Genomic DNA, 27,481 nt, shown 5'->3' on the forward strand with positions numbered 1-27,481 from the left:
GGTTTGAATCCCGGCCTGGGCATGACGTGTCCCTTCCTAAATTTCTTCTAAACACCACACATCCGCACCGTTGCGGTTAAATAAAATGGCAGAAAAGCGCTTCCTAATAAAATTATTGAACACTGTGAAAAAGTAATTCACGGACTGTAACTTCTTTCTTAAAATGTGTCAGTCATATTTCTGTCTAATTTCGTTGATTTTAAAAACAATTTTAAAAATATATATTTTTTAAAATTTATCAAGTGTTTATTTTTATTACAAAGCGAAATGAAATAGAATGTGTATGGATGAATGAGAAAAGAATCTGATTCCAATATTTCAACTGATTTCACAGTCGAATAATCATTACTGACTGAGGGAGCGTAGGGCGGCAGTTGCCCCCCCCCCACTTTTAGCCACTTTTGATCCGATACTATGCTAAAGCTTATCTATAAAGGAAAAGTAAAGTTCCTTTGCCCAACCCAGTTTTGGAACCCAATCGCCGCCACTGTCGACAGCACGCCTTGCAACACACACCACGATCCTGAGCCGAAAGGAAATTTCCCCTCCTGGCCACCTTTAGTTTTCTTTGTTAGGCTGTGAAGTCAAAATGGAGACTTGCTACTCCTTGCCACAGGCCTGTCTTTCATCCCTCACTCATGTATATGCCAGTGGGCGATGCACTGACCATACGTAGGGGACGATTCGTTGCTGCCACTCGAGAAGAGGGAAAACATGTGCCATATACTAAGTTAAATACAATTGAGTCGCTGTAGTTTTCTGGTTTTCGATATCATAGTCTGCTCCAATTGTTCTCACGGTGCCACTGGCGTAAGCAGGATTTTTGTTCTGGAGGGGCTGAAATTGTAAAGGTGTATAGTATATAGCTTTGTTCTAGAATTGTGGGATACCGAATAAAATATATAGGCTATCGTACATTTTGAACTTTTCACTCTTAAAATTGTACTCGAAGACAGAAATGGTTATCGGGTGTCATTTTAACTTTAAGGGAGGTTTGCGTTTACATCTTTCCTTTCTTTGAGTTCTTAACAAATTTTCATCTAAAAATTTGGATTTTCTTAAAATTTCTGGAGGGCAGTAGCCCCATCAGCTCCCCCTGCGTACGCCAGTGCAAGGTGCTATGCCCCACAGGAAATCGAAACCTTTATTGCTCGCACAAAATCATGTGTGTCGTGTCGTTTCAGTGTGAAATTCCCCTGTAACGTGCTTCTTGAAAACAAAAATTTTGAACTGAAGCGACACAAGCTGCATTTGTAGCTTGGACTGGACTATGTTCTCAATACGGTGCATCGTGTCACCTGTTTCTGTTGTTCCCGCATACGCAATGAATCTTTTGCATTAGATTGAAGGGTCTCGTGTCGCTTGTCGCTTGGGTGTGAAATCACCATGTCGCTCGGGCCGTGCATCAAATTGACTTGGTCTGTTCACTTGTGCGCGGTGTATGTGTTGCTTTAGTGAGCTTTTACATGTCTCTCGAACTGGGCTCTTCTCTCATTGAGAGATTTCACATTGAAGAGACATGTGGTGCTTGAGAATCTCACCAGTCGAACTCAGTGTTCTGGGGCTACCGCTAAGGTGTGAAACGTTGATATTGATTGACTAGTTCCGAAGCGACATGTGTTGTGTGTCGCTTTGGTCTGAAAGCTGCTTGGCATCTCCGTGTTGTTTGTCGCCTGTAACTTTCAGACCGAAACGTCAAGCAACACGTGGATTTCACTCCAAACAGCAAGTGCAAATGACATATGTCGATTGGAAACGCGTCAATCCACAGCAACGTTTCATAACGTAGCGGCAGGCATAATAGGGCTCAGAAACTTGCGTTGGATTGGTGAAATCCTCAAGCAACACGTGTCGCCTGTAAGTTCGGTGTGAATTCTACCTTAGTTTAGAGACATGTATTACGAAAAATATTGAAATGTTAGTGAAGAACCTATTGTTATTATTGATTGATTGATTGATTTAGTTTATTTTACTTCGCGTTTTGTGCCTCTTGGCTAATTTGCGAAGATGGGGATGAGTGATGAAATGATGAAATGGATGAAAATGGACATTCACAAACAACCATACCCGACCGGGATTCGAACCCGGGACCCTTGGCGTCGCAGCGCGATGTGCTAACCACTCGGCCACAGGGTCGGGCTCTATTCTTATTAATGTTTAACTACGTATTTTGCCATTTTTGAACATATGCATCTGCATTCTAGTGACGAAAGAAACATTTTAAGGGTGGAAGGTATTTCGGGAAGGAGATTAAAGTCGTACTCTTAAATACGCCACTGTCACCACAGAGGAGGAGCAAATTTTTAACGAGTGGAGTAGACGGAGAAAACGAATAGTTAGACCATAATTAAGAACGTAAAAATGTATGTTGTTTTTGTACTATATTGTCCTGTATCTGGCTTTTGTGTTTTAGTCAGATTAATCATTTCCAGTATTCTAGCATAGGAACTCTGGTTGAATATTTTGTTAATTAATACAAGAAGAAATCCTACTAGTTTGCTTTCTTGATGAGGAAATACACAAGCATTTCCTACAATATTCTTTGCTCGCTCACACGCGCCCTCCGGCAGATTGCTACAATTCTTCGTTGATATATATATTTTCCGAGAAATACGAGACATAATTGCCCAAGCTCAAACCGATATATTAAATACGGCTACTATCACACAACGAACCCTCTCGGAACGCAATCGTGAAGCGCCGTTAACATTTCCCATGTAGGCAATGATGTAGCAACGCTGCATTCTCCAGCGTTGCAACTTATGCAGCACTGCGAACAATGCAACGTTCACAGCCGTCAGTGAAAAATGCTGAGTCATGTAAGTTGAGGGGGAGATCCGACAACGCTGTTCTCTGCAACCGCAGGCCCCACCCCCTACGATCTTCCTCGCTCCGCCTTGACGTCACCGCTGATGTAGTTCCGCAATTTTTCACACACTGCAGATGTCTCTGGCGTCGCACAAACGACACACACGTTGTGTGTAGGTGATAAGCACAGAGCCCCGTTGAGAGGAACCGATAAACACCTGATACACACGTACAGGCACAATGCCCCGAAAAGAGGAACCAGAAAAATGCACTGTTTTGTAGCATAACTCCGAGTACAATTGTCGGACATTGTTCTATCTTTTATCAAAATATAGATCTTGGTCCCCTTCGTCGATTAACTCCACGACATTAAATTTTCCTTTGCCCGTTCGGCCATAATATTAAATAATGTGCTCTCTCGTTCCGAGGAACCACCAAAATTACCTCGCAATGAAAAAGTCCCTCTTAATGCTGGTAATTTTTCTGATCTTGTTCCTCCTAATGACGGGTATACCAACGCACACACACACACACACACACACACACACACACACACACACACACACAGATATATATGTCTATTATTTATAATAATTAGATAATCAACTCATCCACCTCATAACAAACCGACAGAAAAAATTATATAAATTGTCTCTCAAATGTGCATGCTCCTTTTCCTCCCAACAATTGTTCATGCATTTAAGACAAAATCCATTAAGGGAAGTCTTATTTCTCCCTCTGGTAATTTACAGTATTACAGAAAACAAGCATATTGCGAGTGAAGCAAACAAGAAAATTTTTAATCCATTTTTTTGCAAACTGAAAACAATATTGATTTAATACGGTGCAAATAATTTCACGAGGCACCATGGCATTCTCTCTTTTACAACTTTTAGTTTGGCAGCCAGAGCTGACTCCCGCCACCTCCTAGCTACCGCTCTGAATTTGATGAGACTAAGAAAAGCAGGCACTGCGAGCGAAGTGAAAGAGAAAATTTTATGAAATGTATTTTTATTTGCATAATATTTGAAATCGTGGGGGATAATTGCCCCTCTGTGCCCTCTGCAGGTGCCCTTGGCCATCAATGTTTGCCACCTTTCCCTCCTTAGAATTGATTTCCATTCAAGGTTGGGGGGGGGGGCAATGTCCCCTTCCCCACTGTGGTTCCGCTACTGATATGCACACACAAATATAATAACAATACGGAGTGTCTGTGTAATTCCAATGTATCCAAAAATTCTAATTTAATTAAATTAAATGGTATATTTAAAACATTTAATTTGAGGTCCTTCATTTACATTTGCCATTTCACATACTCAAGACTTGAAATACATCTGCAAACACAAGTCACACAAACGTAATTATATATTCTAACCGGCAAAAAATTGTTAATTGTGTAAGAATTTCAAACTCAAATCTACCTAATCATCTTCAATAAATCTTATCTTGCAATAATCTTCTGTCTGTCAGATTGCTCTACAATTGTGACAGATTTACCGTCGTCATTATTATTATTATTATTCTTACTATTAGCCCTAAAAAAATGTGTTTAATCAAGGTGTTGAGTGTCTTTATTTGTATGAATATATATATATATATTTGATTTGCCAAGCCGACAGGAGAATGAAAGGAAGTCGTGAGCCTGACGGGCGGGCACCTGAAAGGTCACGTTATGCGTCTAAAGCTTAGGAAATTCGACCTTAACGACAACCATTTGAATATCTTGGGTTCCGGAGGCTCTTCGCATCGCATTGGAATTTTTACCAGCGCAGCAACATGTTTGCAAGGACGGATGTGTGGAGTTTCGTCGCGATCAAGCAAGAATTACGGATGCCAGATCGAATTGGTTGTAATCGATCAGTTTATGGGCACAGATTGCAGGTGAGCTCTGGGCGCCAGAGAGACGGAAGCTTAATCCATAGGAACCAAACCTCTAACATGAACCTGTCCAGCCTAGGAGACAATGGAGCGAAGTGGAATGACCTCCCCGGAAGCGTCTCTTCAACGACCGCCGCGCGTCCTTTTTCGAAATCGGGATAAAACGAAGGACATGCTTTTTCGACACACAGTTTTACCGCGATTCTTGAACATCGAAAATCATGGCGGGCTAAGAGAAGAAGAGAGAAGAGGGGGTTATCCTCGATTTGCCCGATGCCAGACGAGACACCGACCATTGCCTACAACATGCCAAGAAACGACGAGCTACGCCGCCTGATGCCTACCAGCCGCCGCCAGCCCCCCCCACCCACACACACACACACAGAGAGAGAGAGAGAGAGAGAGAGAGAGAGAGAGAGAGAGAGAGAGAGAGAGAGAGAGAGAGAGAGAGAGAGAGAGAGAGAGAGGAGAGAGAGAGAGAGAGAGAGAGAGAGAGAGAGAGAGAGAGAGAGAGAGAGAGAGAGAGAGAGAGAGAGAGAGAGAGAGAGAGAGAGAGAGAGAGATATGCCGAACGCTGCACTGTTGACGTCCCAACGCATGAGATCGTCCGACGGTGATGGAGAAAATGCCGACGAGTCAAGATTGACCGCCCACCGCCCAGATGCGACATCCGCATCGCGCCAGACCACGGAGATGTTCACCGATCCCGAGAGGGAGAGAAGCTGAGGAACCAGATGTATGAACGCTCTTCGCATCTTCGTCGTCACGACCGAGGAAGAACAGGAAAACCTTTCGTGTGAATACTATGTAATTTCAATTGCCCATGAAGATGCCAGGAAGCACCTTGGAACCTGAGAGGTGGTAATGTATTCATCTGTAATAATGTCAACACGTGACGGCTCAATTGATATTTAGAGAATGCCCTTGAAATTCGTCAACATTTTGAAAATGCCCACACAACTCGAAACTTCATACCAAACTCCCGTCGCGCTTATCATTTGTAATTTATTTGTCTCAGGTCAATTTTTCTTATTTCTTGTGATTTTTTTTAATGATGTTAAATTCGCTGTTGCTTGTGCTCCTTTTGTATTTGTTTAAAGTGCGTACTACTAGAGTAAAGTGCCGCCCCCTTAATTGTTTAATCTATTCGAGGTTTGTTCATTTTTATGTGTCAGCGCTGTGTCGCTGCTAGCTCCGTCAGGTCGCGTATGTGATTATTTGTTAAAGTATTTGCCTGGTAATATGAATTGGTCGTCGTGGCGAAGTGTTGAAGTCCCGCCTGCTAGAGAGTATATGTTGCATCACTCATTCGGAGGTTATTGTTATGTTTGGAACCACGTGAGGTCATGTAAAAGGAAAACGTCCGCCCACGTGAGCGTAATTGCTGTTGAGACGCCTTTGTTTATGCTGGACAAATAATGTATTGTCACCGCACCAACCTAGTTTTTTTTTAAAGGTGAACTTAAGTAAGGGCTGGCTAGGATTTGAGTAGCACTGGAGCAAAAAGCACAAATGACCTGATTAGACCAAAGTCAAGGTAAAATTAAATGTGAATGCAATTAGGGCTCGTCGTCATAAAAACCTGTACATTTCATGTATCATTTTGTGTTGATGACCCCGTAAGGATTGATTCTGTGAGTGAATGAGTGAGAATTTTTGGGCTATATCATTTCGTACGCATGTTGCTACCCGTGATTTTCAGGTGTGCAGCTAGCCGCTTCCCGGCTACAGGTAAAGAGGTGGTAATTGAAAGTATATGTTTTTTTTCTGTTTGTTCGAAATGGCTAATCGCTATGCACTGTTGGTCACCGGTTCCTATACACGAACTCAACCTGGACCGTAACGCTATTTCACTTGTCGAGGGAGATTTTGCCGCCTCTATCTAGGTAGTGGTAGCATTTGTTTTCCCGGGCAAGGGAGGGCGTTTCACACAATGTACAGTAACAAAGTAAACAGATCGAGAGAATTCTGTTTCTGCAGTTGTCTATGAATCTAAACATCCAAGCAGTAACATGTATTAATCTCAAGAATGATGAGAATCTTTGCAGTAACTCTTTACAGTCAGAAGTTGTAGCTATCAACACAAGAATCCTTGTTTCTCTTTCGTCCTTTTTCACTTCTTCACCTTCCACTACAGATGATTCATGCATAGGCAAATCAGGCGAGTAAAGAAATGATGGACCATTCCACCATAAATGAGCTTCACACAACTGTGTAGGGAAAGCACCAAAGGAACCAATATCTGCAGGATTATTTCTCGAACAGTCTAACTTGTCGCGGTTGACCTCAAAGGGTGACCGTACGGTGTTCTGACCATCATCCGTACGATAATGTGTCTCTAAGAACTGTTGATCATGCAGTTGCTCTTTTTGACTCTGTACTCTTGTCTTAGGAATCTCAGTCACATTCAGGTCATTTTCTTTCACAACAATGTGAAAAGAAGAAATAAATTATTGAGGTCTCTGTTGAGGAGTTTTGCCACAAACAACCCATCCCAAGCATGTTTAACCCATCTGCTTACCTAGTCATCAAATCGATGGCCTGAACTGATGTACGCTTGCCTTACCTAGTCATCGTTCCGATGGGTTGTGAAGTTCGTGCTTGTAATTAGTGTTTTCCCCAACAGATGGCACCAGTTTGCAGTCCGATTGTGTCTTAAGTTTTGGAAAATGTTGTGCTAAATTTTTCATACTGCTGCATGCGGTTGAGGCAAATTATTTTTTCATACAAACAAACAGTGTTTTGTCTTCACTGCAATCACAGGGTGGCTACAAACAAGCAGAAATGAAATTCCCTGACTTTTCCAGGTTTTCCAGGACAAAATTTACATTTTTCCCTGACAATTACAAACTAAACTAAATTGATGATTTTGCAAATGGAAATAATAAACTCATACAGATCCAGGCATGGATTTGTTAAGTACCAATATTATCTTCTATGAAATTGACTTAATTTCTCTATTCTCCACGATTTGAATTCAAACAGCAAAATAGTGAATTTGGAAATTATTACAATTCACAAGCTAGGGAAGGATTACGGAATTTTATCATATGCAGTAAGTTTAAAATAAAATACTTTATTATTTTTAAAAATACAACTAAATAAGATAAGTGTGATTGATTTAGAAATACAATTTGCAATTTATCAGTCCCCTTATACGTACATTCTCGATAGTATATGTTGATATTTCCACTGAGGTTTGGAACCCTCTGCTGGCAAGAACCATGAGAGCGGACTCATTTTTCGATGCATAAAGCTACTTCTCTCTTCTCTGTAAAGCAAACAACTTAACTCTTGCATATAATTGAAACAACTGAATTGTACAAAAGAAAGTGGCATATTTCCTTACATTATCAATGGGATTTCTGATTCAGTACAGTATATCCAAGTGAAGTACTGTGAAATTGACAACATGTAGTTATACCATTATTGCTGACGAAAAGGGTACCTGATTTAGCTAACCAAACATTAAAACAGGAACACACTCTTCATAACAGCTTCTGAAAGTTCATATACGAGGGGCGTCCTGAAAAAGCTCCAATAGTGCCCATACGCTGCACTAGTGGTCGGAGAGCAACACACACATATGCAGGCAGGAAGAAGTGGCATGTAACTCTAATCTGGAACAGTTTTAATGCAGCCACTTTAGGACAGTTCTAGGTTAAAGATTAAGCTCTCATACAGTCTCCCACCGACTGTGATGTATCATACTTGCAGTAATCAGATTTTTGCACGCTCAGAATTTGGCACAGAGCCACCAGCAATTGTGTGAAGTGTGCAGACCAGACGTCGTGAGTGATAGTATGGTCAGACGGTGCAGACAATTCACAGAAGGCCAATTGAATGTGCACAACCCCATACAGCTGAGTAAACACGGGCCCTTTGCATCACTTCAGGTGAGAGATCTTGGACCACTCTCTGTACAGCCCTGGCCTTGCATGTACCAACTTTCATCTCTTTTGTTTAACTGAAGAGGTTTCTGGCAGGACAAGGATTTGACAACTACACTGCGGTAGAGTTAGTTCCAGTGATTGTTGTCAATGGGGATACAAACTGTAGTGTCATGCTACGAAAAATGCCAGAACAATGGTGGTGATTATGCCAAAAATTAGGTTAGGACTCACTGTTACTAATGCAATAAAATTACAACTAAAATTCTTGTTTTACTTATGCCTAATTGGTAGGGACCTTGATTTTTTTATTATTTTTTTCAAATTTGTGTATCTCTTATTTTTTACTATTCGGTGTTATTTTTCCCAAAATTCACATTTTCATTTTAGTGCATTTTCTGGCAAATATCTGAAATAATACCTTCATGGTGCTTTTAAACTAATATTTCAAATTGTAAGTCACATGGCCTATGCCTCTTTGTGAGATTTTGATATCTTGAAAGTTATCTTGGAAAAGTTATTTTCTATACCCCCTTTTTAATTTTAAGGTAAGTGTTTTAGATAATGGAAAAAATTTAAATGAATCAATCTCATGTGACAGATACTGATATATTATGACATAAAAAATTGGCATTATCTTTTTTTGACTTCTTAGTGTTACATTTCCTGAAATTCACATTTTTGTTTTAGAACATTTCTCTGCCAAATATACCGAAACTTAATACTCCATTATGCTTTTAAACAATTATTTTAAATTGTTGGTCACATGGTCTACATATTTCTGTGACAGTTTGATATGTTGGAACAGATTTTTCAGGAAGTAAAAGTGCTCCCCTGCACATTGCCATGAAGGTGTATCGGGGTGTGGAGTTAGGGCCCCACACTTACTTGATCACGGCTGAAGGTGGGGGTGATGTGATGAGCACCTGGCTTACTTTATCCCTCAAAGTTTCCTCCAGGTACCTGCTTGATAGGATGATGCTGGGTGGGTGCCGGAGCAGTTTGAATAGGTGGAAAAGATCCCGGTCCCCACCCCCCTGCAGGGGATCAACCCCAGGTTTCTCGCATGGTAGTCAGGTGCCCTAACGACTGAGCTCCATTATTTCTTGCTCGACAAATGCCGATGGTGCACACATAGATTGATAATTCAAAACACATCTCGCATGACAAATACTGAAGATGTGGCTCCCATGTGACGGTAGATACACACTCGATCTCCTGTTAGAACCCTGCCACTTTGCTCTGTGATGCAAATGGTTCTGATAGAAGTTGAAAAGATTGTGGGAAATACATGATTTAATGTGGCTTGTCGGAATTATTCCATGTATAACAAGCATTATAGTTTACTCTTGAATAAAATGTTGGAAAACTTGCACGTTCTATGTACAGAAACAAGGTCTAGAAAAGACAAGAATGTTGGATTTCATGGAATTTTTCATTGTTTTAGGACATTTTTTAAAAAAATTGCTAAAAACTCCAACAATTCACATTATTTCGATGTTTTGAACAGGCAAAAAATGTGTCCAGACATCACTGCACATTCATAAACACAACTTTACAGCAATTACCATTTTTCATGGTTGTCGCGATTGTGAAAATTCAATGTCCCTACTAATTAGAAATTACTTTCTGGCCATCCCTTGTATAAATCAGTAGATGGAAAGGGAAAATTTAGCAGGGCTGGCAGAGAAAAGTCAATTCTTGAAGAAAGTGATTTGCTTGTATAATTGAATGATGTAGTGAGATACTTTGTCAGGTGGCGATATTAGACAAGAATCGTATGCATCAATGGAGCCTATTTGTTTCCACATTCCTTCAGTTTGTTCAACAAAATGCCTTACTACAACGTCTGACAACTATCGGATGGCGCCACCCGCTCCCATCCCCTCCATCTGTTGACAGTTCTGTCCCTTTACTACTCCTATACGGACAAGAAAAAATGATAATTCAATACATTTTCCATGTAATATTTAGAGGCTTGACACATTTTCTGCCCCTCCGGAAATTTCCTTCTCTCCCTCCTCCTGTCATCACTGGTTTCTGATGCCGTGGTTGTGTTGTGCATAAAAGGGGCCTAAAAGTTAAGACTGAAACTTAGCAACAAGATTTCCTCTTCCCGTGCAGAATTCCATAACGATATATTAAAGAAAAGGAAAAAAAAGTCAATCAAGACAAAATTCCCTGACTTTTTTTGACACCTCAAATTCCCTGACTTTTCCCGGTTTTCCAGGTCTGTCACCACCCTGAAACATGGCTAATAAGAGACTTGTGCATGATGCGGCTATTGAAAACTTGCTTTTTGACAGTGATGAAGAGGAAAATATGGATTTATTTGGTGGTGAGGATGAGAGTGGTTCACAGTATTCCAGTTTCAGTGAAAGTGGAGAGTGTGAAAGTGATGGGGAGTGTGGTGAAAGTGGGGAAAGTGATGGCTGTGTGACACCTCTTGTGAAGAAACAGATAGAAGACGAATAGAAATGGTCAGAAACTTGTACACCGAATGATGCAGCAAGGAAAATATCATTTAAAGGAACGCCTGGTATGAATAGTGTTGTTTTGCGATCGTTAGGGGCTTCTCCGTCAGCATATGAGGTTCTAAAAAAATTCCTCATAGATGATTTTTGGGAAAGTGTTTGCTCTTAGACAAACTCTTATGCCAACAACAATATACATTTTGATGAAAACGGTGATGCTCAATCAAATAGTATTGATGCAAAATGGTTTCCAACAACTCCCAATGAGATAAAGGCATTTTTTTGTTTGTGTATTTTTCAGTCGCCGGTAATTAAAGAAGATTTACAAAGATACTGGAGCACCATTTTTTTCCAGTGTAATGCCTTACAAAAGGTATTTGTTGATTATGCGCTTTTTACATTTTGTAAATAATGATTATATTAGCCCTGGAGATAAATTAGGAAACATTAGGCAACCCATGGAGTACCTAAATAATACATTCAAGCAAATGTACACTCCAGAACAAGACATTGCTATCGATGAGAGTCTGGTCAAATGCAGAGGTAGGCTTTCATTTGTGCAATATAATCCCAGCAAGAGAGTTACATTTGGCATACAATATTATAAATTATGGGAGTCTTCCAGTGGTTACTGCTGCCAGTTTCAAATATATACAGGTAAAAAGTCTACCACAAAAAATTACCTGAGCATGAAACAATTGTACTTCAATTGATGGAACATTTGCTTCACAAAGGTTACACATTGTACATAGATGACTGGTACAACTCCCCAACACTTTGTAATAAATTGTTAGCTGCAGATACAAATGTTCTGGATACAGTTCGGTTCAACAGAAAAAAAAATCCCAAAGAATTGAAAACTCTGCAACTAAAGAAAGGTGAAGCAACTGCAATATACAGCCACAAGATGATTGTCATAAAGTGGATGGACCGTAGAGCAGTATCAATGTTGTCTACAATGCATGATGATATTTACATGACTAACACACGCAAAGTAGACAAAAAAACAAAACAGCCTATAAAAAGCCAAAAGCTGTATTGAGTACAACAAAGGTATGACAAGATGGACCAGCAACTAGCCTCATTCCCAATGATTCATTGTAATTCAAATCGGTTATTGTTATAGACTGTAACAAAAACGTAGGTTCACCACGGATGCTCAATTTCAAATACTGCCGTTCCTGAGCAGGAGAAAGTGACACGTTGTTGTGCACGGATGCTACGAACAAGTCTCTAAAAGAGTTGAGTTGAGTTGGTGTTTTAAGACCACTTTATGCACAGTAAGGCTAATTGGGACTGGACCTACAGTTTAAAGTAGGATCCGAACCACTATGTGACTCCACCAGGTATCAAACCCAGGAGTCTCTAAAAGAGAGCCACTGCTGTAGGTTACCTGTAGAAGTAGACAAATCTAACCTAGGTAGACGCACATCACTTACTGTCTTTGTCTCGGTCACTGTCACGGTAGTTTGCTGCTTTTTCGCGATGTATAACTTGGCCAATGCTTCGTCGAGCTTGTCTTGCACTGCACCAATTTTCTCATCATATTGATCAAACTGTTCGTTGGTGCACTTTTCTGAGATTTCATGGATCAGCTTTTGAGTGTCTTCTGTCAATTGTAATGCTTTATATATGTTCACTAAAACACTACCCTTGGTGAGATCATCTGCCACCACTTTCTTCTCCAAATGTGTGAATCACATTTGAGAAGACATTTCTTTGAAAGTATTTGCTCCATATTTTAGTCTCAAAACACGTAAATTACATACACGAAAATCACAACCACACCCGCCAAGGAATACAGTGCACTGAATTGCTGGTAAACACTGTTTCTCGAAGCTCAAACACAAAGCCATTAAAATAAAATAAATTACTGCCTTGGTCAGCATATTTATTTTTTCATAATCATGGAAACAAGGCTTAATGGTGTTACATTGATTATATATATTTCTGAAGAAAATGCCCTTTCCACCTCCATCCCTTCCTCCACACCTTACTCCTCCCACCTCCCTTTTGCCGAACTAGAAAGCACTTTGCAACCTCCTGCTACCGACCAGCAAACGTTTCCCATATCGAGGTTCAGCTGCATTATTATAGTGGTACAAAAATGCCGGCCTTTGTTTGTCGCAATGCTTTTTCATTTTCAGAGGAAGTTGCCAAAAAGAAAGCCCTCATTTTCCCATCTTTTTATGGAAGAACAAGACGTGAAAGAGTCCTTATGGTGCAATATATGTGTATTAACAATAATATAAAAGAAGAAAATTGCAATTCCAGCAAAAAATAGCGACGTTATGATGTAAAAACTATGAACATGACAAGGTATCTTTTAAAAGAAAGGTGGTCCCCCGGGGGTTACAGGAAGCTATCTTTTAAAAGATATGTTGTAAACAAGTTAAAAATATATATTTCACTTTTACATGTACTAATGAGAACAAACGAACACTGTAACAACATGTGACAATTAGGGTCCAGGGGCAAAGGTCCAAATTTCAAGATTTCATGAAAATTAGGACTTTTAAAAATGTTGCATAATTTCAATGTTAAAATTTCCAATCTTTTTTTTAAAATTTCGGAGACAGGCATTACATATCCTCCAAGAATTGTCTTTTGTCATGCATCTCTCCAAATTTGGTTCATCCAACGTCCATAGGCCGATGCTAGAAGTGAAATTCGGGAAATTGTTTCCGTAAGCTGGCAACACCACCACTCACATACACTGTTACTACATTTCCCCCAAAAGTATCAGAATATTTTCAGTGCAACTTTGCGGGAATGCTACACACTACATGTTGGTCTATTGTGGTGGCCACAGTGGTGTGTCGAATACCATTTTTCTTTAAAATATTTTATATTATCCTTCATACTTTCATTATTAGAAGGTCATGTAATGAGCACAGAAAAAATGTTCTTGTACCAGGCAGAACAATACATGTCTTCAAACTTTTCTCTGCATTCTCAATAATTGTTTTGACAAGAATATTTTTCCCCAGTGAGTAAAATATCGCCCATCTGCACATAGAAAAGAAGACAAAATCACTTCCCATGAAAAGAAAAAATTGCAGTTCTTATCCACTATCGGAGGTTGGCAACCCTCAATTTTTTTCCCATTGCAAACATGGCAGACAAGAGGAAAGGAAAAGTTTTCAAAAACAAGTCCACCCCCTTTCGTCCTCATCAACTAACGAGGATTCCCTAAATGCACGGTAAAGAAGGGAATGTTGATTGAGTCCTGTTCTAAATTTTCCACTCACTTTCTTGTGGAGGGGGAAGGGCAAACAAAGACACCCCAGGCACACACTTACATTGTGTCATAAGCCTTGTAATCAAGGGATCCCGGGTTCGATACCCAGTGGAGGCACATAGTGGTTCGAATTTCACTTTAACCACTTGCCTGACACATTATTTTCCCAAAAGTGGTCCATATTTTACACATTTTTTTTATTGCGTGTTTGTAATGTACCGATATCGGCAATTAAGGAACAGTAATGAAATTTTCATTTTTGGGGTCAAAAAAGGTTACCAAACTATTCAAAAAACCTCCATAATTATTAACCCGAGTTAACTCGTACATACATGGAAAGTACTACAAATGTTTCAAAATAGCATATAAACTGTGGAAAATAAAATGTCTTCACATTTTAATGTTGAATTCCAGAGACAGATCCAACAGATGAAAGAAAATCTTTGTATAGTACTTTTTGCCACTCTTCGTTGGTGTGGCGTACGAAGCAAGATGCTGATCAACACCACCCATTTTGCATTGTAATCGACCACCACTCGTGGTTTAAGTTTTGCTTTCTGACGTTGTGTTACAGTCATCATTTTAACAGAATGGATGGTTGACAACAATGTCACATCCTTTATATCTTTCCATTTCATGAGTCACTTTGCCACATTGCAACCCTACTTCTTCATCTTACTTCAATTTGGCTGTTCTTAGAGCCTGTGGTACATCTTTCCTACTGCGTTTTAGTGTTCCAAATACATCAGTCTTTTTTTAAATGAACAGATCTGCAAGTTGTGGTGAGTTATAAAAATTGTCCATTGTCAAACAGTACCCCTTTCCCAACAAATGATATACCAAAGTAAAGATTTTGGAAGGCGACTGTACACCACCACAACTATCTGTATCTGTCTCTTCAGTACACACACTGTCCACTGTTGTATCACTTCCACTCAGGTCCATTTCCTCCTCCTCCTCCTCTTTACTGTTTGTAAGCTTGTCGTCTCTCATCTTGTCATTCTTCACATGATGGAAAACACTAAAACATGAACAGAATGTATTCACACTCACTCACTACACTCACACAACGACCACAAGTACCACTGGAAAGGTGACAAATACGTAGTGTCATAGGGAATCCGGTAGATGGCAGCAAGCTATCTACACCTTCCATCTAGTGGCCAAAATGAGAATTAACACCTTTTAAAGCTCAAACGAGTCTGTTCGGGTAAGCAGAAAAGTGCACTGCAGTTGCACGATTTTAACGAGATAACTCGGGTAAATAATATGTAAAGCAAAAAGAAATTCCGAGTTAACTCGGGTTAATCAGGCAAGTGGTTAAACTGTAGGTCCAGTCCTGGTTAGCCTTACTGTGCATAAAGTGGACTTAAAAAACACTAAATCAACCAACCAACCAACATTGTGTCGTAACTCTATAGAGTAGAGAGTGTGGCATTTAGTGAAAATCAGTTTGGCAACAGTATGCTTGTTCTCTAATCCTGAGGCAGAAGGATCGGCCGAATTCATCTTCAGGGGAACGCAAGAAGTATCTTTTCCCCTTCCTGTCTCTCAAGAGATGCGTGACAAATACAACTTGTGTGCTGCCTCTCCCTAGCATGAAAAGCTTAACCTCTGGAAGATCAAGGTCGCCTGGTGAATGAACCAGTGTGAAAGCAAGGGAAAGTAGAGAGAGGTAACGTGGTAAACAGAACAGCTTTTTGGCAAATTTTATGACATTGTCGAGGCTTGGAAAACATATAAAGCAGGAAACAGGAGTTAGGATAAACATAAGATCGAGGTGATCATCCTAATATTTAACATAGCCTTTTGCCGCGGCCTGCATGGCTGAACGTATTAAGCGGGAAAATGCATAATGCAGGAACCTAAAATCTGGGTTTCACTGTACATATTTTATTAAGCTTCGGGAACTTTCTTCCAATACTCATATGCATTTTGACAATTTTATAAATGTACACTATGCAAAACCTTTATCTTCTATTTGTTCGGGAATTCTGTGTAACTCACAGGATAAACTACACTCTAGTAAGGTTTTGGGTCTGTGAATAAACTCTAATTTAGTGTCAAAAGGTTGCTACACATTGTGGATTTAATGTCTCATAGATGACACTGATTAGTGATGAGGAAACCTGCATATTTATCAACACAAAAATAGATTGCACAATACACAGCTAACATGGTAGTACTTAAACATCCTTGAAGAATGCGATCCAATAATATCAAGTTCGCAGTCATACAGCAGGGTATGGATCCCTTTATATTTCACATTTACTCTTTATCCAAGAAAAAAGTTACTAAAAATACCAGTGGCCATTATTTTTGATAAATTTATTTAACTTATTGCTATACTATTTATGAATTCATAAGCATCCATAGCATGTAGAGCCAACTCTTTCATAATTCTACATGACTGACAAGATGGTAAATCACTGGTATTTAGCATAATTATGGATAGGACAACTTAATAAAATGCACGAAATAAAAGTTTGAAAGAAACTAGCAAAATTTCATGCAATTTTGAAAAGCATTTAACTTGCAAAACCAAACACATGGTATTATTCTTACATGAAGTTCAATGTCTTATTATGTCATCTTCTTGTTTATCTAAACCCATCCCAATTATTATGAATAAGCACTGTGTCTCAATAACAAATATTATATTCAATGGCAAATAGGTTTCAAGATGGCCAGTGAAATCTCTCTCTCATATTGAGCAAGCTATTTATAACTAGGGAATGGATTTCTAGGTCCATACCTATTTCCTTTCCTACATCCTAGATGTATACTATTTACAGATCTTTGAGTTTCATGTACACAGCACCCTTCTACTGAAATTCTATAGGATTATAAAATCCTATAAATGGCTAAAAGCCCTATTTTGACCTGAAAAACACCTTTTAAAACTTTCAAATAACTTTCATTAAGAACGACCCTTAATTTCCACCACAAAGGTTTGACACCTTTGAACCTTGAACAAATCTGAGCAGCAAAAGAAGCAATGCAACAGCAAGGGGTGTCAACTTCTGTGCAAAAAAATTCTGCCATCTTCCAGCCTGCATCATGAAATTGGAAAAAAGTGAAGCAAACTTGACTGGATGAGGCATTCTCCATTGTTAAATGCTGTACTTCCCAGGTAATTCGAGGGACCGAAGGTGTAGCATAGCAAAGAAAGATGCTGGCTGTCTTGGGACGGAATCCTAGCTACAAAATCATCCAGTTGTTAAAACAGGGCTGGCATTATTCCCAGCCTCCAACAGTGAAAGAGCACATGAAGATTCCAAGAATCTGATTGGCTTGTTTCGAGGTCCTGCTGTAATGAGTAGGAAAAGCAACCCTGCAAGTGACCAATCACATCACATATTTCCCCCATTGACACAACAGTTAGTTGAAAGGAGTGCACTGGAAACTAAAACTGCCCTAGTATAGAGGCTGTTCAAGGAGAGAAAACCACTGCAAACCTGCCTGCGGTTTGAGTTTTGAGGTCGAGGTTTGTTAGCACATTTTGTGCACAGATAAATTAATAGGGACTTGACCTACAGTTTAAAGTGTGATCTGAACCACTATGTGCCTCCAACTATTGAACCTATGACCTCTTCGTTACAAGGCAATGATGTTACCACTACACCTCCGGGAGCCACAAACCTGCCTTGGGAATCAGCAGCAGTTGCATTTATGAAATTGCACCAATAACTTCCTGTTGAGTGGAGAGAAGGATCTCCATGGAGGCTTCTGGGTTGCAATGATCACATTGAAAGTTACAACCCAGAAGTGTCCATGACTGTAAAAGTGCCCACTCACGGACCACTGGAAGAACTTCATCACAAAACTATGAAAAGCATATGGTGTTGCAGTACTTCAAAATATGATAAAGATTTTGTATTGGACACATTGTATCTTTTCAATACAATCAAAGAATAGAATTCATTGCACTGAAAATAGTGCCCTTTTGTATAGAAATTGCATCTAGAACTAGTTATTTCATAATATTATTATTGGCCTCCCCAATGGCATAGTGGTAATGTAGTAGCTTTGTAATTCAGAGGTACTGGGTTCGATACCCGGTGGAAGCATATGGCACAGTGGTTCGGATCCCACTTCAAATTGTAGGTCCAGTCCCAATTAGCCTTTCTGTGCATAAAGTGGACTTAAAAACAACAACAATTCAATAAAGTTATTATTAATTAATAATTGCAGCTACTAATTTATTATAAGTACATAAAAGTCCTAAAATGGAATTTATAACATCCTAAAGCCTTCTTTTTTTTTTAGCACCTAAAAATCCGTTCCCTATTTATTACATTACCAAGATTAGTAACGGAAAAGAACACATTTGTACAAGATACCAATCAGCTATGATGCTCCTTATGAAAACTGAAACCTGCTTTATGCCATCTATCAAGCACACACAGTCATATTCGGAGAACTCAGTCGTCATTAATTCACAGTCCAATAACTTGTATGCAAACTCACACTAGTACAAGCACAAAACAAAGAGCGGAGCTACAAATTTCACGAAACCTGCACTCGGCGCCATCCGTGTTATCAGCACGTTTCAGAAATTGATTTTCACAAAGTGTTAGCAGCTGGATGTTCCCTGTATCAATCCTGTGCTTAGGTTAATCCTTTTGATGGACAAATGATGGTGTTGCTGTCAAATGTTCAGTATAAATGGATATAATTAACAAACTCTTTTATCCCCTTGAAAGGGGCCTCCCTGATGGCATAGTGGTAATGTTGTTGCCTTGTAACCAAGGGGCTTTGATACCCAGTGGAGGCACATTACACAGTAGTTCGGATCCCACTTGAAACTGTAGGGCCAATCCTGATTAGCCTATCTGTGCACAAAGTGGATTTAAAATCCAAACAAATACCTTGAAAAGAAATGAGATAAGCCCAACACATATATTTCTGCCGTGCGATGTGCGTCACAACTCAAGAAGCAGTGTTGCTAATGGAGCAGACAAAAATCGCTGTAGTGCGCCGATGCACAGCTGTTACGTATAACAAGAAAATTAGAGAATTCAGGTCTATCTAATGTTGAGTTTTAAACGTCATGCATTATACTAGGACTAGGATTAATATGTACTAACAAGTGGCTTTGTATGTAGCTACATACATATGGACTAAAAATTCGCAAAATATGGACTAACAAACATAAAATTATCAAAAATGCTGCAAAGAAGACTTCTTCATAGTGATTGCTTATTTGAGTGATTTCAAACAAAATAAACACATTATTATTTTCCATTGCATTAATGCACGGGTGGCATTCTAACTGTTCACTTCCCAAACCAGTGTACACTGGTACGGAACTCAGGCCCGTAGCCTGGAATTCTTTGTAGGGGGGGGGGGGTGAAGTCAATCCTAGAGGAGGCAAATTTTTAATATACTGTGTCGCATAGGCAGATATAGCAGGGTACACAGAGGCACTTTTTCCCCTCCCCCAAAAGATATAAGTATCAGAACAAAAAAAAACAAAAAAAAAAACAACCTTCCAGCAACATCAAATAGCAATATTTCGATGATGACTTTTCCAGATTGCTAAACAATATAAAGTTTAACATAAATACGCTACTACAGACTGTATCTACTTGATATTTACAGGTTGATAATGTTAATAGGTGAATTAATATGTACTACTAACAGCTTTGGGCTTCTCTGTAACTGATTAAGGGAACACTTTATAAATCATGCTTGATAATGTTTCCCTCTAGTTTCCAGTATGCAAGATTTTTTACGCACAAAGGAATCTAACGAGAATCCAACACACCATTGTGTTGTGTTATGCAAGAAAAATCAAATTAATTAAAAAATAATGGTTCCATATTATCTACACTTTGATGAATTGTGTAAAAATTTGTAGTACTTTTTATGTACTTGCTAAAACATTAAAACATGGGTCCTTAGTCCACCAGGGACTCTATTTCCTTCAAAGGAGAGACTCTTGCATCACTACAGACAATGTTTGCCTACTGGTTACGTTAACCATTTTGCAAAATAGTGTGTAAGTTGTATTATATTATAGTTGAAATACATGTTTTGACACGTGACAAACAAATAGGAATCTCTTGGTTGATCAATGACTTCTTGGATTAAAGTTTCATCATTAATATTTCATATTAAGTTTCATAGAAAGAAATTGTTTTAATAGGGCTCAATAATTTACAGAGCGCCATGGTATTCTGTTTAACATTTTTTCATATAGATCGTTTGGCTCCCAGGGTCTACTCCCGCCGCTCCACAGCTTTGGCTCTGAACTTGGACTATAAGAATAGCAGAAATTGGGAGCGAAGCGAGCAAGAAAATTTTACGAAATGTATATTTATTTGTATAAATTTTGAAATCGATAGGAGGCAATTGACCCTCTGTGCCCCTTGCAAATGCCCTTCACCATCTGGAAGAAAAATGCAGGGAACACGTAAAAACTAATTCCATCATGGGTATCCAATTGTCCTGCTATTCTTAGATTATCCTAGTCTTGTTTTTTTTACTTCAATGTTTGCTTCCCCTAGAATGAACTTCCATCCAAGATCACGGGGGGACAATGCCATCTGCACACCTGTGGTTCCAGCACTGTTTATGAGTGTCTCTTTATCAATTTCACGTCATTACTCATTGTTGTGATTAGCTAGAAGTGGCAGAAAAGCAACGCTAAGTAACAGAAATCAAATATCCACTCCCTCTCTCTACCACATGAGTCACTATTACCCAGTGGCGTGCGGTGACATTTAGACTAGGGTACGCAAGACAAATACGTAAGTGAAATCCTTAGTGGATAATTTACCAAACTTTGAAAACAATACTAGTGGCTGTATCAAATGCATTCATATGCACATAAAAAGAAAATAAAGATTTCTGCACATTTTTTGGTATGTTAAAGGAAGCAGAATTTAAGCTTCCTTTATGCACACTAAAGCTGATTGAAGTTAGTTGAATTGAAATGGGATCTAATTCAGGACATTTTTATATAAAGATATAACATTAAAACGCTACCGGAGAGATTCAGATGTAACACAATAAAACATTTGTATGATATTTTATATACTTGCTTCGCAAATATATTTTCAAAAAACGTGCAGACCAACAATTCAACCTTGATTAGTTTCTTCATGCAGCGCAATGTACATTGAACGGGAACGAAAGGACATACAAATGTTTAAATAAGTAATATCTTAATTAAGGGTTGAGGAAGAAACACACACATAAGTAAGTTTTTTCCTGAAAATGCCTAACATACTGCTTACCATTCTTCGTAACTCCTGCCTGAGACAAGTCCTCCAATTCAGGAACAGGCCTCTCATTTCGGATTATTTCCACTTTCTTTTCATAACTATATGACGAAAAACCCCTCTCCAGAACGTCATCAGCAACTCCCGATTTCATATCATTTCTATTTCACCTCTTCACCGCACTGATAAAACAATAACAATAAGAACGAAACACTACAAATTTCACACGCAAGACGGAAGAAACAAAAAACGTCAATCTCTCGCGGTAACAAGTGTCTCCTTCCTCGAAATAGCCACTCACATTTGTAGATGAATGGATCAGCGTTGTCAGTCGACGAGATACTTTGTAGAATGAAGAAATTAAGGAGACTCGTAGAAAATGCATCAGAATAGAATGGTATTAATCCCAACACACTTCAAAAGCTCAAATAAACGTTGGGCAGGGTTCGAAGTCCTGAGGGGGAAGGGAGGGATTTCCCCCCACCAATAATCTTGGCCTCAAAAATCCCCACACCAAAATATCCCGGGGGGGGGGGGAGAGTTTTTGTTATAACAATGAGAGATGAAGGATAATATTGAAAACATACACTACCTCTTCCAGAGATCTTTAACAGATCTACACCAATAGCAAAATATGCACAATAGAAGTAAAACAAGAATGCAAGGCAAATATAAATATGATGTTAATAGAAAAACTATTGCACAATAAAACGATTCCAACTATTTTTGTAATTTATTGACATCTTTAACCCATTAGTAAATGAATTAGTTTGCTACTTTATAAATATCTCATGTATATAAAAGTAACAAATTGATTTCTTTCTATGTATTTATTAATAATGCATTTTTAGATATTTAGAAATTCATTATTTTTTTATATTGAATGACATTATAAATATGTACATCATAATTATATTATGTGTATATGTAATATATGCGCGCGTGTGTGTATAGATTGAAATATCCCCCCCCACCACCAATATGATTTTGCACCCTTATGTTGGGCACAGTGTAATGTCCATTTACATAACTTTGCAACGTAAGGGAGCGGGAGTACATTCGAATCCCATAGTAAGCAATGTGTTTATGTTTTTTCTTTCGTTCATTTATATCGTCGGGTCAACAGTCAACACCCATCCTTATCATAAGCTGAAATGAAAAGTGACACGAATACAATTTTGATCTCTAGAATGAGAAAGACAGGTACTGAGAATGGGGTGAAACATGCAAATTGTCCATATAATTTCCCTCTGACACATTGACATGACAACGCCGAAAAAGGTTTCAGGTAAAACGCAATGCTCAGTCGATCACTCCATTTCCCTCACCTCCCGATAAACATTTTCTTGCCTTCCGCTCCGATTTCTATGTCAGTAATAAATTTTTATAACGCATTTTTATTGCAACCAAAGCACAGGGATTAATTTATCTAAGCATGTCTGTCCAATGTTAGTAAACTAAACATTAGAGAAAAAATATATGTTGACTACTACCAACACTGCAGACGCTGCCAAAATCTTAGGTACCCTGGCTTCTTAGAACCATGTGCTTTGAACAGGAAAATGCACCGTGGGATGAGCGCGGGAAGATCCAAACATATGGTGGGGGTTGATCGGAGCCAATGGGGATTGCCCTCCGAATATCTAGGGTACCCAACAGAGGCAGCAGCTTTTGCTCGTGGAAATCGGCAGAAGCCACGGTGGATGGGGTGGGTGCGGGCAACGCCGAAGGCACAATCGGGATCATTCGGGCAGATGTTCGGGACGGCCTGGAGGGCCAGGCTACTCGGGCAAGGCAGCAGCATTCTCGTACGGAAGATAGAATTTCTGGCAGTGGAAGGGGGTTTTGGAGAGACGATAGTTGAATTTTCATGCTCCGAGAAGGTGAGGAAAATTATTATTTTTTCTTACGGTGTTGTGGGTACGCAGTGCGTACCTTGCGTATCCAGAATGCACGCCGCTGCTATTACCAAAAGGTAGACTTGGGAAACAAAACTTTAAGCAGTTCCAAGTTCATAGCAACACATCCAAGAAAAACATCAAAACACATTAGGCACCTTTAATACAAAAATACTCAAAATGCCACAACTGTTCTAGATACCGAAAATTGCGAAATCATTTACCGAAGTCTGAATCTGGAAGGGAATCCCCCCTGCCCCCCTCTAGCTACGGGCCTGACGGAACTGCAACGGCAGATAATACACGACCGACACTACCACTGCTTTAAGAACTAATAACATGCGAACGTGTTAAACCGTGACAATTGGACCACAACACTCCTCGTCTAGCAGTATTATTGCCTCTCTGTGATCGGCGACAGTCGGTTGCCTTTGTTGTACATTTACAAACGATGCGGGCTTCCACAATAATAACAAGTACATATACTGCCACTAGACAATAAGCTGTGCGGCTTTCTTTTGCTATGGACTTGTCACCCATCAAAGCATGGCAATTATAACACAGAAAACAACATGCATCGCATTAAGCAGCAAAAATGACAGCCTCTTCTATGCAATTTCTACAAGAATACGTGCCGGAGCCAAGAGTTGAAATACTCATAGAGCCACATAATTTATTTCTTTTGAACAGTTCCAAAATTATTAAATATGAACAATTTGTGAATTTCCCGAGCTTGGCTGTGCAAGGTTTTTGATTTCAACTTGGACAGAACTGGAGGCATTATGGAATTTAACGTTCATTAACAAACACACACTTTCACATACACACGCAATACACGCACACGTCAAACCAGTCAAATATTTAGTATAAAATAAAGATATGGTGCTTCCAATCCAACAAAACTCACCGTTACTTTAACTGCCTTTCTCCTTCCATGAGAGAAATAGTGCTTCATTATTACAGTTGGCAACACTAGTTACTAGCTAGCCAATGAACATGCACTGCATAAAAGAAGCAACCACTATGTCATGCAATTTTGCCACATTGTGAACAGCGAGCTGGAGCGCTATTCAATTGTTTTCAATGATGTTTGCGCGATTGTGTCCAGGAATGGAATGACAATATGGCAACAATGGCGAGCAGTGTAGAACACGTGATGCTAAGAGAGAGGGAGACGAAACAAAAAGTGGTATGTGCGCAACGGCAAAAATATGTGTGATGAACTCTAAAACATGTGCTGGTTGACCCACCCCAAACATGAACAAAGCTGTAGTGTTTCAATGAAGGGGTTTTAGGTTCAATTTCTAGTGTGCACATGTCATGTCATCACAATTAGTCAAAGTCAGAGTGTGATAGTAGTCATCAAAAGTAAAATGTGTGAAAGAAAACCAATGCTACCTACCACAATTTCAAGTCCACTTCCTGTAGCCATTCAAGAAGCACATTTTCAGGATTGAACTGGTATGCCTTTAGCAGATCTTCCCTGGCCGCTTGGAACTTGCCCATCATCCTGGAGATGGAAACAATAAAACATTTTGAAAAATTGTAATAATCTAATTACAGCAGAAATTGATTGATTGATTGATCTGCTTTATTTTACTTAGCTTTTTGTGCCATTTTTTGGATTTGATTTGTACCAGGGTGTACATACTGCTATGGTTGGCTAAGGTTTCATGCAGGTAAAGGTTATAGTTTTGCTGCAATGCATGGAAAGTGTCGAGACATTTTCTTCTGGGAGCTAGGGTTTTTGGAATGTTAGTGGTGTTAACTCCATTTACCTTTATGTTTAAACTCTGAAATGTAACTCTTGAGTTTTGAATTGTTTAATTGTGCGCATTGCAATTGTTATTGTGACCGATTCATGCAATAATGCCACAAAATTGTTCATTGTAATTGGATTGTGAATGCCCCCAGGTACCCATTTATATGAGGCTGGGTGGATCTCAGAGCTGTGAAGAAACAGGAAAATGGACTGGAAAATTTCCTGGTCCATATCATCTGCCTGGGTTCTTGGCTGTCTCAATTTCACCATCAAAGCTTGAGCTTGTATTTTCTATTGTTGAAAAGCATGTTAACAGATGCAGTCTCTATTGTCAAGATTTAAATAAATTAGAGAGTATAAAACAAACAAATACAGAATCTCTGGTGTTTAACACAGTAAGGGAAAAACATAGAAATAAACGAATAAAGAATGTATGTTGGGAAATGCTTGAAAATAAGGAAATTTATAAAAATAATTAAAATATGTAGAATAGGTGCTAAAAGCTAATATATGTAAAAATATGGAAAACAGCATATTTCAAACTTACATACACCATCATTTGCAAAGATGATGAAAAATAACATTGAATTCAGCATCACATGAAGATATGTACAGCTGGCAGCCGACGAGAAGAGCGCTGGCAGAAGAGGTGTGACGTACTGCCAGGCGACTCCACTCTTTCGCGTGGGGGAGGTGCTCTTCCGCCAGAACTCTTCTTGTCAGCTTGACAATGACCCGCCAAGAAGAAAACAAGACTTCCTTCTCCCCAACCACCCCCAAACACCCCTAAATTCTGCAAATGAAACTGACCCTCCCTTTCCCTCTGTGCCCCGTTTCCCTTCATTCAGCGATCTTCTCGTCGGCTGCCGGCTGTATTTACACAGAGCCCATTCCCTGCTAACTTTATTGCTGGCGTAGCCATGTGACAAAATAGAAGATGGGGGAGCCCAAACTTTTAAACGTACAGCTATTTACCTGGGTTTTAACTATGCAGTTGTTCTTATACATATTCAGAAGTTTTGCAAGTGGAAAGACATTACGTTATGGATGAGAATTATTTTAAGCATGTATCAGCTAATATTTCCCATGTGGTGTTACTGGTCTTCTATTGGGTGCCTCCCCAGGTGGCAGATAGGGAAATGCCCACTAGATATAGTGGGTACTGGGCAATCAAAATACCCAGGGTGGACCAAAACCCTCAAAACAAATCACATGGTCTTCCATGTTGGGGGTTGGGCATGTGGCCAACTACCAGACCCCATAAAGGAACCTGCAGTTACAGAAAAAAAAATGTGACAGCCTAAGATGAAGGTTGGAAACAACAGGAGATGACCCCGCCAAAGAAAAAAAGGATAATGATGTTACTATAGCAACATGCAACATGGGAACCATGAAGATAGCAGGAGATAAGGTGGCATGGAAGAGGAAGGATTGATAAACCCAAATACACAATGTTATACAGTGGAACATGGGACAAAGTAGGGTTATACATAACTGGATTCATAATTACCAAACAAATAAGGAGAAACATCTTGCAGTTTGAACCAATAAATAAATGTACTGTATATGTAAACTGAGACTTAAGGGTGGTATGTTCAAAAACATTACCATGATATCGGTGCATGTCCCAACGAACGAGAAAGAAAATAATGAGAAAGATCAATTTTATGATCTATTAGAAGAAACTAGATAGAGTACCAAAATATGATATGTTAGTAGTGATGAGAGACTTTAATGCTTAAGTAGGAAAAGACAATTTAATGAAGGGAATAGCAGGAAAGCACAATCTACATGAAGAAGCCAACGAGAAAGAGATACTCCTCAGTCAGTTCGCTACAAGAAACAAAATGATGATAAAAAGTACATTCCATCCACATAAGAACACACACTTACGTACATGGAAGTCACCTGACAATACAGGGTGGCTCAAAAAGTCACTTAACACCCCCGGTACAAGGCCACTGCAGTGTGCAACATGGAAAGGTTTATGACCAATCGTTGCCAGGCCCAGGGGGAATCACATTGACGCTACCCACATGGTCGGCAACCATCTTGAATTCAACTTTAGAATTTTAAATGGGAAGGGGGTAATATGATATATCAAATTAGGCTAGAATTTCACGAGAAATGCAATGGTAAAGGTTTTTTTTTATGTATCTTTAACCAGTAAAAAGTTATGACTGAATTCTTGTACCAATTTGCTCCTTTTCAAGGTGTTAGAAAAATGCCTTAAAATTTGTTTAGCGCATTGGTAATGCATCGAGATCAAAGTGATGTCTAGGGAGAGAAGTTCACATGCTA

At 39.3% G+C, this 27,481-nt stretch overlaps 1 protein-coding gene across 4 annotated transcripts in view; it reads right to left on the minus strand.

The window, feature by feature from the left end:
• Positions 1–27,481, minus strand: part of LOC145984561 (putative protein FAM10A4) — a 173,153-nt gene that overhangs the window by 67,588 nt on the left and 78,084 nt on the right. For all 4 annotated transcript variants that reach the window (XR_014441355.1, XM_083118214.1, XM_083118212.1 and 1 more), the window contains one exon: positions 24,821–24,928. Coding sequence is in view for 3 of the 4 variants with exons in the window: in XM_083118214.1 (XP_082974340.1) it covers positions 24,821–24,928 (108 nt within the window). In the remaining variant the exon portion in view is untranslated. The remainder of the gene's footprint in view (positions 1–24,820; positions 24,929–27,481) is intronic.

The sequence above is a fragment of the Lepisma saccharinum genome, chromosome 2 (genome assembly GCF_977018435.1).
Source record: "Lepisma saccharinum chromosome 2, izLepSacc3.1, whole genome shotgun sequence".
NCBI classification, from domain to species: domain Eukaryota; kingdom Metazoa; phylum Arthropoda; class Insecta; order Zygentoma; family Lepismatidae; genus Lepisma; species Lepisma saccharinum.